This window comes from Diplotaxodon limnothrissa, linkage group LG5 (assembly GCF_057381915.1).
Source record: "Diplotaxodon limnothrissa isolate DT_005_m linkage group LG5, D_limnothrissa_male_GT1.1, whole genome shotgun sequence".
NCBI lineage: Eukaryota > Metazoa > Chordata > Actinopteri > Cichliformes > Cichlidae > Diplotaxodon > Diplotaxodon limnothrissa.
Window position 1 is genome coordinate 17,971,308 of NC_140600.1, and position 14,339 is coordinate 17,985,646.

A 14,339-nucleotide genomic window follows, 5' to 3' on the forward strand; every position below is an offset into this window, starting at 1 on the left:
GTGTGTCTCTGCCAGGTAAGTGAGAGAGGGGGTAAATTGGGCCCCAGGGGAGTCCCTTGTAATAGTAGTCCTGTGGAGATTCAACCCCTCACTACAAATGCATCAGAACCTTAGGGCGCCCACTCGGCATGCTTTTCACAAAAGACGGGTCCCCGGACTCTTTCTGCGGTCTGGGTGGGTAGAGATGAGCAGCATTGTAAAATGTCATCACTATATGTACATGTTTTCTAAAGTAATATTCTCAGCAGCTGATGTGATTTGTGATAAATGCGATCAGAGGAAGTTGGTTTAGATGCTTGTTTTTTTTCCCCCCTCATCAATTTAAAAACAAGTGATTAAATAATTTTTCCTGGTCTGGAAACTGTCAGCAAGTTGGCCTCCAATATGTTATTGTTGTGTTCACTGTTTTTAAAAGGTGTGGGGAAATGTAGAGGATGGAGACTTCTCAGCTGAGCTGGTGACACACAGCTCAGAGTTCTTTGAAGTGGCATGCCATCCTGATTCTCACACACAAACACACATCCTCTTGTACGTGCCGGCTCTGACTTGACCTGCTGCAGACAGTAGAGCCGTAGATGCGGCACATTACCTCAGCAAGAAACCCGCAGCACAGAGTAAACCAGACATGAAATGGAATCCTTGTGTTGTCAGTTTAGCATGTACAGTGGCTTATCTTTCACATGTGATGGAAATCCACATCATCTTACTGTCAAGAACAGCCCAGCGTGCATGTTGTGGTTAGTGCGGTTGCTTTGATTACGTTTTTCTGAAAAATTTTCTTTAGGTCCCTGTAACAAAGGTGTGCTTCTTGATCTTTAAAGCTGAGTTGCACAAGGAAGTGTCACTATACATTTAGTATAGTGCAAGTTATAAATACTGGAAAGCAAAGTGAGGGGCCTTTCTAGAAATAATACAATGGATGGCTTTTGATTTCTCAGTTGCTACCCAAAGAACTTGTTTTTGTTTTTTGTTTTTAAGAAAAGCTGCTTTTTTTTCTTGGTTTCAAGCTTTAATAAATAAATTATTTTGGAGAACAGCTTATGAATTCAGGCTCTCAGTGGCTCCTCTGTAATTCTCAGACTGAGACCTGAGCTGATGGCAGTCAGACCACCTGTTGCTGGATTGTTTTTCAAGATTGTTCTCTGTGAATGAGGCTGCATGTTTAGGCTCATTGTGGTGCTACAAAATGAATTTGGCAGCTATCAGATGCCTCATTAATATTAATAATAGTAATAATAAGTCATAGTTATTGTTATTATTAACAGTTTTTGTGCTAATATTCTGCCATGAAACACTGTGATATTCATCTTATATGCAGTTATACAGTGAGTAGTTATAGTAGAATAGGATCGTACTGTGACAACCACATGCTTTGTGTGGCACTTTTGTCATTTGCAGAACATAACCTAATATGGTTATGTCCTTTGCACAACTGGGTACTTGCTGAAAATGTGTGGGGAACAGCTCTTAATATTGTGTTTGTGAAATCCGTCACAACATGATCAGAGCTCACACCGATGTCTTTCCAGTGAACGATGCAGAAAGGTTGCCAGGAAGAATATCCATACTGTGCCTACAAAGTGACATGTCATGCACTGTGTCCTTTTACTAATCGTGTCATGCCAAGAAGGTGGACTAATAACTCATAATTGAGTCTGTCACTTTCTATCTAAAGGGTATCAGTCTTTGAAGGATCTAAATTTGGTGCATGTGTGTGTAGAAATATTCTTTGCAAACATGCTGAATCTTAATTATTCTAAAAATAATGAATCATAGCTGGTCTATTTGACATCTGACTGCTGTTTCCTTTTCTTCTTGAAGATGCTTTTGTTTCCTCACATAGCTTCATGATTTCTAAACAGACTTTGTTTTTCTATTAATTAAAAAAAAAAAAAAAGTACGAGTTTGGTGTGGAATAATCTGACTGGCCTGTACAGAACCCTGACCTCCCTTAACCCCATCAAAATCACCTCTGAGAAAATATTGAACAGAAATTGCAAGTCAAGCCTCTTGTCCAACACCACTGTTGGGGGGTGGGCAATCATTCCCAGAGACACATTCCAAAATGTCATAGAAAGCCTTCCCAGAAGAGCGGAAGACATCATAGGTGTTCTGCCTACGGATGTAGGATGGGATGTCATAAAACCTCCTGTAGGTGCAATGTGAAGGTGACCGTTTTTGTCCATATAGTGAAGCGGCAAACTGACTGAACTTTCAATATGCACTTGCAGCCTTAGAACCAGTCTTATAAGAGGTACCTTCCCTTTGATTAATTGCCTCGTGATCGAGTACCGAAACCTCTGAATAAATGTTTTTTTTTTCCAGGGTGCGGAACACATATGCGTCTGTGTGCACTGTTTGTTACTTTCCTATACACGTGAGCCATGAAACAGATGAGTGAAAGACTTTTTTTGTTTATATTTCCGTCAACAAAATCAGACACCCATGCATCTGTGAAAATGTTCTATTCACTGAAAACACCATGAAACTTAATTTTCAAAGATTCCACACAGCCGTATTTCATTTGCCCAAGGAACAGATATTTTAATTGCTTTCTTTATTGTGACCTGCTGTTCGTGAGCATGCCTGTACAATATTCAGAGATGTTGCATTCTGCTCAATGCCATGCTTTAGGTGGATGTGAATATTTAGTGTAAAAGAGTACCAGCGTGATACTTGTGAAAATGATTCTTCAGTTTTTCTCAGCCTGCTTTGAAGCTACTGCTGTCTGAAAGTCCACTCATTACATAACAACCAGATGTGATCTTAAGCGGTTTACGTGGAACCGATTCCAGAGCTCTTTGGGGGGCGGGGGGTGACTGAAGTGTGAATCTGCAAGCATCTTTAAAAAAATCGAAATAAAAAAAGCACTGACCACAACACTGCTGACAAACTGCTTTTTGCACAGGTCAAAAAAATAGCAATGCCCTGTTAGAACAAAGTTATGAATGATATCTTTTTGCAAGGTACTGTCATTGCTGAATTGATACTATTCATCCCACGTTGAGTCAGCAAGTGACTGACGAAATGTCCTGGAGTAGTTTCAGTGCAGCCCTGAGTCAGGTCTGGAACCTCACTGATGCTTGTGAGTTTGTTTTGTAGATGCTTCACTTTCAAAAAAACAGTCAAAGATACTACAGTACACAGGTGTCTGTGTACAGTTTCTTCTTCTTTATTTGCAGTTCAGATCATTGACTGTTGTATGATGCTTTCACCACACCCTCCCCAAAATAAATCTGCAATTGCTCCCCATGACTTTGTGCTCCCTTCATTGTGACAGAGTGGTTTTAGTTTGCCTGTCAGTTTTGTTCTAAATGTGTGTGACTAAGTGAGATTACTTTTGCATGCATGCAAGTGTGCATATGCCATTGAGGGTGAGGCTGGCTAGTTGGAGTTACGGTAAGTTAAGATACAGCAGTGTTGCTGCTGGTAAGTGATGTATATGGGTCACGTTTGAGGTTAGTGCATCAGCATGTTGACAGTGCAGTCTATGGTTCCTCACGTATACTGCAGGATGTGATGTATTCAGTGCTCTATTCCTTTTAATGGCAAACATAGCAGCTTTTACATATCGTGAAAGCAACTCTAAAGAGACATCTGTCATATTATTAAAGTAATTTATTTCAATTTAACAGAAGGCACAATAAATATAAAAAACACAGAATGAAACATCTTTATAAATAATTATAACAAATGTAATATTATTATAACAAAGTGTCCTTTTTTAAAAACAGCATGATAATGATTCAAAAGGATCCTAACAGAAAATTGTCCATAGGACAAATTGGTTATAACGTCTCATAAAAAATAAAGACAACAGTTCAGTAAGTCCCATACAAAAAATTCACATCTGTCAATACTTGTAAAAGTTCTGTTTCTCCCAGAGATGAGCTTCATATCTTGATTTAGGTCAGGAGGTCTTCCAGCAGAGGTTATTGTCTGTGTCGTTTAGAAGCCAGGTATGTCTCAAAGTAGTTAAACAATATGTCCAGCTCTCCCATGGCCTTGTATAGACCTCTGCTCTCCATCTGCATATGAGCAAAGACAGGTTCACTTAGTACAAATGGCAAAAAGTATAGGCATGCATATTCTTTTGAAATCAGGATTACAAATATTGCCTCACTGCATGTGTGACTTTGACACTCACCTGAGTGTAAGTAGAGTTCAGATTGTTGATGTCGAAATGTTTTTTGCAGGAGAAGTAGTTCCTCTGTAAGAAGAGCAAAAGAGACATGATGTTACTACTGGTGATCTGCATGCGGACAACATTAAGAAAAGAACCTTAAGGCGGGAACATTCAGTCTCTTCTCTTCCCTTTTTGCATAATCTGGAAGATGCACACTTGTGCATTTCAAAAATCACATGACTAATGCAGTATTAAGACTCGTTCTGTGAGCACTCACTTAAACCCGAATCAACCTGTCGCAGGGTACTTGGAAATTTTTTGGTTTAATGAATTAAGAAATTGGATATTTGTAAATGCAGAGTAGAAGCTAACTTCCTTGCAGATGATCACAAAGTCAAACGGCTATTTAAAGTAAAAATCAAAATCAATATATAACTCAATTTATAGGTGTATTTTATCAACCAAACCCTATCCACCTGACCAAACATACTTTGCAGTGATTACTTGTAAATAGTTTTATTGAATTCTGCTCGGCTTTTTTTTTTATTGCCATCTTTAACGACTTGAGCGAACATAACAAAAAAGTCATATGAAGCCACTGAATGGTAGTTTAAGGCATGCACTTGCGTATTCTACAGAGGATACTCGTGACCTTAAAGCAGCGCAAGGTGAATATTTACACGGTTTGTTTTGCTGTGGGAGTTAACACGTGTCAGATACTCACACACTGGGTGACATCTCTCTTCAGGGTATTGAAAATTTCTTGTATGGACTCCACGTGAGGCTTTAAGTTCTTGGTGTCTTCAGTCACTCCGGCCATGGCTGTCGGCAGAACCGTGTCCAGGTAAAATTCCAGTAAGCTGTTCATGGCGTAACAGGCAAACGGGCTCTGATGGAGCAGAACATCAGCGTGGTTATTTTCATGCTTTTCTTATCAAATCCTAAACTTTTTGTGGAGAGGGTTTTTTTCCCCCTCGAGAATCTTACCTTAAAGGAGTCTTCGACGGACTGATCTAGCAGCGCTGAGTCTAAGTCATCGTTTGCTTCCTGCAAAAACAGCGAAGGAGAAAAAAATAGTAAGTGCGCCGTGAGACACCCGTGCACCCACAAAGGCTGACAGGCAGAAGTGAGAAAGTGCAGCATCCCCGCTGTGGGGAAGGCTGGTGATGCTGCAAAAATGCCTGCAGAGAACGTGCTTTTACTCACGTAGAAATCTCTGATCCGTGAATAGTCCTGTCTGAGCTTCTTGAGCCTGACGGGGAAGCCCTCCACGAAACGGCAGCAGCGGTTGTTGCACATAGGAGAGCACAAAGCAGAGCTGAAGAAAGACGCGAGCGCCAGGACGCACAGGAGGACGGTCTGAGAAGTCATTCTGCTGGATAAGATGCTGAAGTGTTCTGGCTGGAATGAAGAGAATAGCTGGTCCACAGAAATGCTGATGCTCCTGCTGCTGCTGCACAAAAGGCTTTGTTGGATCTTGCTGAATTGCTCAGAAGAGAAAAATGTGTATACTAGAGCTCATCAGTTGCTTTAATTTATAGCAAAATCTGGCGAGGGAGGAGACTTACTGGAAGAGAAATGGTTAAACATGCTTCATACATGAAGGGGATTTTTTTTTTTGGCCTAGAAGCAGCTAGTGTGTTGCATATGTTCTACCACTCCCATCATATGGGTTGGTATTGACATCATGGAAATAAACTCTGACATCATTTTCTGTGATCAATAATTCAATAGGTTTTTGCTTGTTTTAAAAAAAATGATTTTTCATATAGTAATAATATTGCATATATAATAAAAATGCTGCTACCACTACCAGTAATAGTAAATATAGTTATCCTTCATCACCTTATTATAATCATTATATATTTAGAATTTTTATTCAACCTGTTGCTTTTAAGTGACAAGTTTACACGCATCGACCCTACTAAGTTCCTAAAAGGAGCAGATAAAGAACTCCAAACTGATTTTTCAGTGTAAAAACTGTGTTTAAAGTCCATGAAAAGCAACGTATGACTATTCACAATAACAAAGGAAATCGAACCCCCATATGGAAATGACATGAATTGTGGTTTGAATATGATGACGCTGTGGATTCTCGCTGCATGTCAGACATACGTAATAAGAGTGCTTTTCACTTTGAGTTGGAGTTACTGCAATCTTTCTTAGATTCCATAATCCTTTCTCAGTGAACCATTTTGCATTAAAAACAATGTATATATGTTTTCAGATTTGTAATAGAGAAACCGCACCGAGAAGTGATTCAGTAATGTTGGGAGTGTAAGAGGTATTTCCCCCTTAGTACTTTTTTTGAATGGAATGTCCAGCAGTCCAGATAATTTGATATCTCCCCAATTCACACGTCGTCTTAGGCCGTGCATGTTAGGCAACACTGGTATTTGGAAAATACGCCCGTGTGTGTGGGTGTGGGGAGGGGGGGGGGTCATTCTGTGATCGCCTCTGTGTGATAAACAGACTTTGCAGTCAGCAGACAAATGAAGGGTCAAGCTAAAGTTCATTTAACACGTGACACATACATAGTTTTGCAATAATATTGTAATAAGAGATTTAATAAAAGGGTTTCAAGTTGTTTTTGAAGGCAGAAGATTTGAAATGTCTAAATTATGGTGTAACTTTCAGTTTGTTACAAAAAATAAACAGAGCAAGGGAACATGTTATGGTTTGGGTTAGGGAGAGAAAAATCAAGAAGTGGTCAAATCTATCCACGATATCTATTATCTGTGAAATCTATAGTGTAGTCGTTAACCCATTCGCTAACGTGTAAAAGATCCCTGATTTGAGACCGAGAGCCGACAAACTCCATCCTTAGAGGGTCATGAGCTAGTGTACTCTCGTTTGGTCCCATGGTTATGTCATTAAGGCCAATCCAGCGTAAAATCTATGCATGGGGCAACACCTTAGGAAGTAAGGGAACAGCTGAAGTTACTCCACGTAAAATAAATGAATCAGCAGTGACCAGTTCATGGGAAACGCCTCATACTTCACATCAGTGCATGTATGCGCTCTGCATTGTGATTTTATAATTTGTATAATTAGTTGCTTTTAAGATACTTCTGACTAGTCTGATACATCATTTTTCTGAAAATGACAAATTTTAAGTTGTTAGTCAGAATCTTTTGTCATAAGATGTTTAACCAGATAAACTCCTGAGTAATAGAAACCCACACCACACAATAAATGAGGTCTTCAGACCTGCCATTCACAGAACTGAGGTGTTATCAAGGTATGATTAGTTCAGGTTGAAATTGTGTTACTGGTATTAGTAATGATAATCCCGTTTGCCACGAGATATACCTGAAACCATATGCAAAAGATTAGCAAAAATGATGTCATCCATTGGTTTGTGGGCTACCGTCTTCATGCCTCCAGTTAAGCATTTCACCACACCTTCCTGTTGTAGGTACTAAGTTGGAAACCTTTTTGCCTTAACTGCTTTAATTCTTCGTGGCACAGATTCAGCAAGGTGTCGGAAACATTTCTCAGAGATTTCGGTTCATATTCACTTGACAGTTATGCACATCCACGATGAGAATCTCTTGTTCCACCGCATCCCAAATGTGCTCTGTTCGACTGAGATCTTGTGATCGTGGAGGCCATTCGAGTACAGTGAACTCAAAGTCATGCTCAAGAAACCAGTTTGAGATGATTTGAGCTTTGGGACATGATAACCTCCTGAAGGTGTCTATGAGAAGATGGATACTCTGGGATCACAAAGGGATGAACATACCCAGTAAGGATCCAATAATACACCAATAATGCTCAGGTAGGCTGTGGCAGTTAAGTGATGCTAAGATGGTACTAAAGTGCGCCAAGAACATTATACGAGCAGCAGCAGCCTGACTGTTGATGCAATACCCTGCCATCCAAATGTCACAGCACAAATCTAGACTCATCACACCTGACGTTTTTCCCAATCTCACCAGTTGTGATGAGCCCATGTAAACTGTAGCCTCTTGCAACACATTCCTGTTTACGGGGAGAACATGCAAACTCCACACAGAAAGACCCTGGCCTGATGGTGGAATTAAACTCAGGACCGTGCTGCCATGCAGCCTGTAGCAAGCAAAAACTCTTCTCGAGACTGAAAAAAATCTTAACAGCAATCTAAGGCAAAGGAAATGTTACTGAAACTGAAAACACAGTGCTAAAAGGTCAAAGTATTTGCTGAGGTAATAAATCAAGAGAGAAGTTGGGTCTTATTCTTTAAGGGCTAAGGCACTTTATAGTCGACTTCTCTGTTCTGGTACAGAGGTTACATCAGTCCTCCATCAGTCACATTGTAACAAGCTGTTTCCTGGTTTTGAATCAGTATGTAGCACCAAAAAAAGGAAAACCGCATACACTTTAATATAGCTGCCTTTCTCGGGTGACATTTGCATTTCTGTCTCATTTTAATATAAAATAAAGTAAACTGACAGACTTGTGACTTTCACACTAGAACGCTGCAAAATATAGATGAAAGCTACAGGCGTGAAGTTTTATCTCTTTGTTTTAGCAATATGACAATACTATGAAAAAGAATCTGCGCTGTCAGAAAGTTAACATTTTCGTTAAGCGGCGTCTTCATCTCAGTCTGTAAAAGGTAACCTGTCAAACGAAACCGCAAAGAAGTGCTTTAGCAGTGATATTTCCCACACCATACAACGGTTTTCTTCTGCCAACACATCCCTTTTCATGTCCTGTTCACAATTTGCTTCAATGAAATGGGGACAAAGCAGAGCCAGAGCTTATCTTGCATCTTGTCGCTTTGTTGTAACAGTCGGCTGGGAGGCGTATGCCTTGTAAATAATTAGGTGTCTCTGTTGTCTTTGCGCTTAACCCTTCACCTCAGTTTGCTGATGCTGTCATGCACCAGTGCTGAGAATCTGCTGTCAGCGATTTTCAGCACTTTACATGAAACTACTGCTGATATCACATCCAGTTGAAACCTAACCCACTCCTGGAACTTGACAGAAATGAGCTGATATAACAATGCGTCTGAATGTGAATTTCTTGTGCTCTGCAGACCTGATGACTTGCACTCTGTATTGTAGTTATGCCTTTCCTCAGCCTTGTGCATCACATTTTTTGTCAGTTTATCAGAAACTAACGCGTCTTTACAGTCACATTCACCACACTCCTCTTTCACTTTCACATTGTTTGTCCGTTTGAATGCGTGTGTGTGTGCGTATGTGTACTCTCCCCCCCCCCCCCCCCCCCCCTCATTTGTAGCACACAACTCTTCTCAGGTATGTTTCAGTTATTGTTTATATTTTGTGGCTTTGGTTATATAAACATAAACAATTGTTATGAAGTGTGAGTGTGTGTGTCTTCACTAGTTTTGTGTAGCTTTAGAAATTCTCAAAAAGGAAATGATCAGAAATGCATCTTCTATGACCAGGGTCAGTAAGTATCGTTGATACCGCCAGTCACACTCACATGGATGGGTGTGGTAACAAGTTGCATGAGATCTGATCTGACAGCTGGTAACGGGGTGGATCGATGCCTATTTTGAAGAATGCTCAGAACAGTAAAAGAGCAAATTTCTTGGAGCTTCATCTTCGTTCCCTGTAGTTGACCAACAGAGAACTACGAGTAATTCTTCAGTCACTGAACTGCCCTCCCAGCTTACTCACTGTGATGAATGTGCTCTGCTTAGTGATGGAAATGAAAAAACGAATTCATCATCATTTATTTATTTAATGCACACTTGACTGCAAACGGACTGGTGCTATTTACTCTATTTGAGCACTTGAAGTGGTTTTCACCACAGTCCTCATTCATTCACACACACATTTATACAAGTGCTTTTTGCCAATACCTAAGTGGTTTTAACCTGACACACACACACAGAATAACACATGCACATACACAAGCATGCAATAATAAATAAAACGTTGTCAACAAATTTATTATTTCTGCAGAGCTGTACAAGCAGTATGAAAAACCCGTATTGGTGTGATGTGAAACTTAAGTAGCCCTGCGCTCATGCTGAGTCGTCATCTGTCAACTGGGCAAACTCTGAAATTCCCTGTGTTCAGCTGACCCGGACCTACTCACTCGTTAATCTACTTTCTGGTTTGTAACTGATATGCTTCAGTTTGATATGATCAAGAATTAGGTTTCATTCTCCATACTGTCTTTATTATTAGCGGGGTTTTTTTTTTTAAGTCAAAGTGCGTAAGCACATGCACATATTTGGTAATTTGCATATGTGCCTAAGATGGTGTTAACCGCACATAAGTAAGAACTGCTCATTGTGACAGCTCATGTTTTCCACATTCCTTTTTAATGTAGTGTATAAATGCTGAATTAGTGAAAATTAAAAATAACAGTTTCTCCGTGCATCTGTAATGATGAATCACAGTTTCACAGATTCTTATCGTTTTAATTCCATGCTTGGTCTGCTGTTCGTCAGATATTTTATTTTTTTTTATATATAAACACACTTGGTAAGTAAACTGGCTCTTACATAGCATTTTTCTACCCTATGTGAGCACTCAAGGTGCTTTATACAACATGCCTCATTCACCCAATCACTTTTTTTCTATGTGCAAATGCTTTCTATGTAACATTCACACTCTGATGGATTCATGCAATATCTTGCCCATGCAAATCTGGCTACTCCAGTCTGCATGCCAAATATGCAGACTGGCTAACCACCAACCTTCCAATCAGCAGATGACCTGCTCTCCCTTCTCAGCTACAGCCACTCCAGACAATTGAATAGATATTCTTTGAATTCCATTGTGTTTTGATATTATACCACCTTAATAATCAGAGTGAATGAATCATTAAACGATGCATGTTATTTTTGAGCACTCGAGCTGCATGGATATGGATACATGGATATATCATATATGTATTTAGAGTCCTGAAAACAAACAAAGCATGATGTACTTTTCTGGATGCAAAAATTGACTCGTTCCAAAAAGCTGATGCTGTTCATTTGGACGTGGCGTTTTTAATGGGAAAAACGTCTTGTCACGCATCCAAGTGATTTCTTCAGTCTCAGCTGACTGCAGGTTTCCCCAACCCCAACAGTACATAAGAGGTGTAAACTGCTGGTGTGAATAGACTGCAAAGTCCTGGCCTGAGGAGGTAGGTCTTCTGTGTTGTGCCATCTGCTTAGCCAGAGGTTGTTTGGCTTCTCTGATGTATAAATCACTGTAATCCTCCTGACAGCGTGCACAATATTACTCTGTTTCTGCCGGGGGACCGGATCCTTGGGTTGGAGCAATGTTTGACACAACGAGTATTGGGATTCGGTCCCCTAACACAAACAGTGTGATTTTGAAGTGGATCAAATGCAGCCACGGGGCAATATTATATCCGGTTTAGGGATCTCTGATCAATGCAAAAAAAAAAGAGAGAAAAAAATGCCTATTTAGTGTGTTCCTCTTTAATTCTCAGCAATGCAAAATAAAACAAAACATGGGAATCTTTGACAGTTTACAAATCAGGAAGGCAGGCTTAGTCATCTCAGCATGCTGACCTAATCAAATATATTCTTGAAAGGCACAAAAGCTAGGCTGCTTACGTACGAAAACAGAAACCAACGAATGCAAAGCAGCTCCTGAATAAGCTCTAGTATGCCCACATTTTACTGGCTTTAACAGTAAAAAAAAACAACAACTTAAAAATCAACTTAAGTTGCACAAACTGCAGTAGAGGCCAGTGCATCACATTTCTGATGTCTGCATGTCTCTTAACTTGGAGATCCAGTTAGAAAAATCAGTAAAATAGCTTTCAGGCTAGTGTGCAGGTTAGTGTTACAAAACAATATAATGCTGGGTTAGTGTTATTTGGAAATACTACTCACACTTGGATCTGTCAAAAGTTCAATTTCTTGAGCCTGATGAAAAGGCCCTCTGGAGAGAGACCATGATGGACAGGAGGAAACACCAAAGAGAGGTGGACTTCAGAGAGCAGAAATACTGTGTGAGACTTCCAAAGAGGTGCTTGCTGAATGTTAGAAGTCATCCCGCTTGTCTTAATGTCTAGCAAAATGGGACAGATATGAGGGGGAGGAGACTTACTGGAAAGGAAATGGTTAAACCTGCGTGGGTTTTTTTTTTGTAAATGGTAGCTATGCACATGGGGTCTCATGCTCTCACGCTGACCTGTGTTCTGTCAGTGTAGGAATGTTCCAGAAATGCAGTCTATTTCATTCATTAAAGACACAGATGCTTTCACCCAATAACACTTGGAGGGATGCAACAGTCTTTTTATCTGCTTGAATGAAAAAAATACTGCTTGACTTTAGACAGGGCAGAAGTTAGCAGCCGGACTTTTATCCAGAATTAAGCTGCATGAGTGCATAATTTCACTGTTATTGTCTTTATATGTGCAACTGAAAGAGCAAAGCAGGAAGACTCTGGAATGATCTGCCAGAATTTACTGAATCATTGACCTACATAATAATAGCATCAATAGCATTGTCAGACCCATTAAACTACCAAAGATAGAAGCAGCTACTTAATATTGTAGGGTCTTTACCTTCCAATTTAAAGCACCTTGAGGTGACTCTTGTTGTGATTTAGTTTTATATAAATAAACCTGAATTGAACTGAATTTTAAAAAAATTATCAGAAATTGTGCCCATCCAGTCGTTCTCTTCTGCTTATCTTTATCAGGGTCACGGAAGGGCTTGAGCCCGGCCCGGCTAACACAGGGTCACCAGTCTGTCGCAGGGAGAAAATGGTTTTCATTAAATTCAGTAAAGCACGTTGTATTAGTTTACATGTTAATTGTAACTTGTGGCTTGAGTCTGATGACACTCTGGTTTTTGCTATGACACAGAGACAAGAGTTTTCTAGTTTTTCTATAGAGAAGTGGTTAGGTACTCTTGGAGGGAGGGGGGACTCTTTCAGAAACTTTTAAACTTATATGTTATTGAAAAAAATGAGTCACTGTGGATCACTGTGTATGTGTATATATATATATATATATATATATATAGGGATGGGTATCGTTTAGGTTTTATCTGATACCGGTGCCAAATCGGTACTTTTGAAACGGTGCCGGTGCTCAAACCGGTGCTTAAAGAATGGAGAACACAAAATTGGTCCAAAAACCTCTCATATTCAGCTGGTTTTTTGTAAAAAGATAACAATGTTAGCCTTTTCTGCAGCTATGGGGCATATATGGTATCACTCTTAGCTGGAAGCAGTGCTTAAACAATGGAAAAAATACAAACTTTGTCCAAAAACCTCTCATGTTTAGCTGTTTCCCTCTTTTTCTTTGGTCATTTTAGCCTTTTTGGCCAGGGTGAAGGGAGTATCTGCCATCAAACAAGAAGACAGCCGCATGTAGCTATGATGATGTTTGCTAGTTCACCTTACATGCATTAATGTAATAACGTGGTTAGCCTACTCAACGTAAATTACACACAAACAACATTAAGCTACTCACGCAGAGAAGAACGGCTGCTGCTGCCATCAAATACGGCGCATTTCTCGGCTTTTAAAAAAAAAACGCTATGCGTTGCCAGGTGTTTCATCGGATTTGAGGTGTTACCTCCTTTGACAGTATCACAGTATCAGCTTAAAGCACTTGTTGCAGGCTGCTGAGTTTGCATATTTTGCTGTGAAGTACAGCCAGACTTTTGACCGCTTCGCCTTGGGCATTTTTAATCTGTAGCTCTGCATAAAAGAACGTACGTACCTGGCCCCGCCTACTATCCTCGGAAACGTAAAATGATTGGCTAGAAGTGTATCACAGCTCAGGAAAAAAAAGCACCGAAATAAAGCACCGAAATGTGCGCTGCTTTTCGGTCTGGTTACTACCGTTTATGTCAGAACCGGTGCCATCATGGCACCGGACACCGGTACCCATCCCTATATATATATATATATATATATGTGTGTATATATGTATATATATATATATATATATATATATATATATATATATATATATATATACACACATATATATATATATATATATATACATATATATGTATATATATATATATATATTAGGGGTGCAACGATATTCGTATCGATATTGAACCGTTCGATACAGTGCTTTCGGTTCGGTACGCATATGTATCGAACAATACAAAATTTTTAATTTATTTTATCAACTTTCCTTCTGACGATGCTGTCTGTGTTGAGCGCTCAGTGAATCTGCGTTCGACTACTCCGCAGCCTAGGCGGAGTAGTCGAACGCAGATTCACTGAGCGCTCAACACAGACAGCATCGTCAGAAG

General features: G+C 39.8%; 1 protein-coding gene across 1 annotated transcript; it reads right to left on the reverse strand.

The window, feature by feature from the left end:
- Positions 1-3,932: 3,932 nt before the first annotated feature.
- On the reverse strand, positions 3,933-5,521 carry il10 (interleukin 10). The gene is made up of 5 exons (XM_085353996.1): positions 5,333-5,521; positions 5,114-5,173; positions 4,851-5,015; positions 4,148-4,210; positions 3,933-4,028 (listed from the first exon to the last, which is right to left on the reverse strand). Exons 1-5 carry the CDS (start codon positions 5,495-5,497, stop codon positions 3,933-3,935), a joined length of 549 nt encoding a protein of 182 aa, XP_085210122.1. The 5' UTR covers positions 5,498-5,521.
- Positions 5,522-14,339: the final 8,818 nt, after the last annotated feature.

Bases quoted from the DNA above. Each gene is read 5' to 3' on its own strand.
- il10 (XM_085353996.1), bottom strand. From the start codon at position 5,497: ATGACTTCTCAGACCGTCCTCCTGTGCGTCCTGGCGCTCGCGTCTTTC. The intron at 5,174-5,332 runs GTGAGTAAAAGC...CTGTTTTTGCAG, and splicing joins CACGGATCAGAGATTTCTAC to GAAGCAAACGATGACTTAGA. The intron at 5,016-5,113 runs GTAAGATTCTCG...CTGCTCCATCAG, and splicing joins CCGTCGAAGACTCCTTTAAG to AGCCCGTTTGCCTGTTACGC.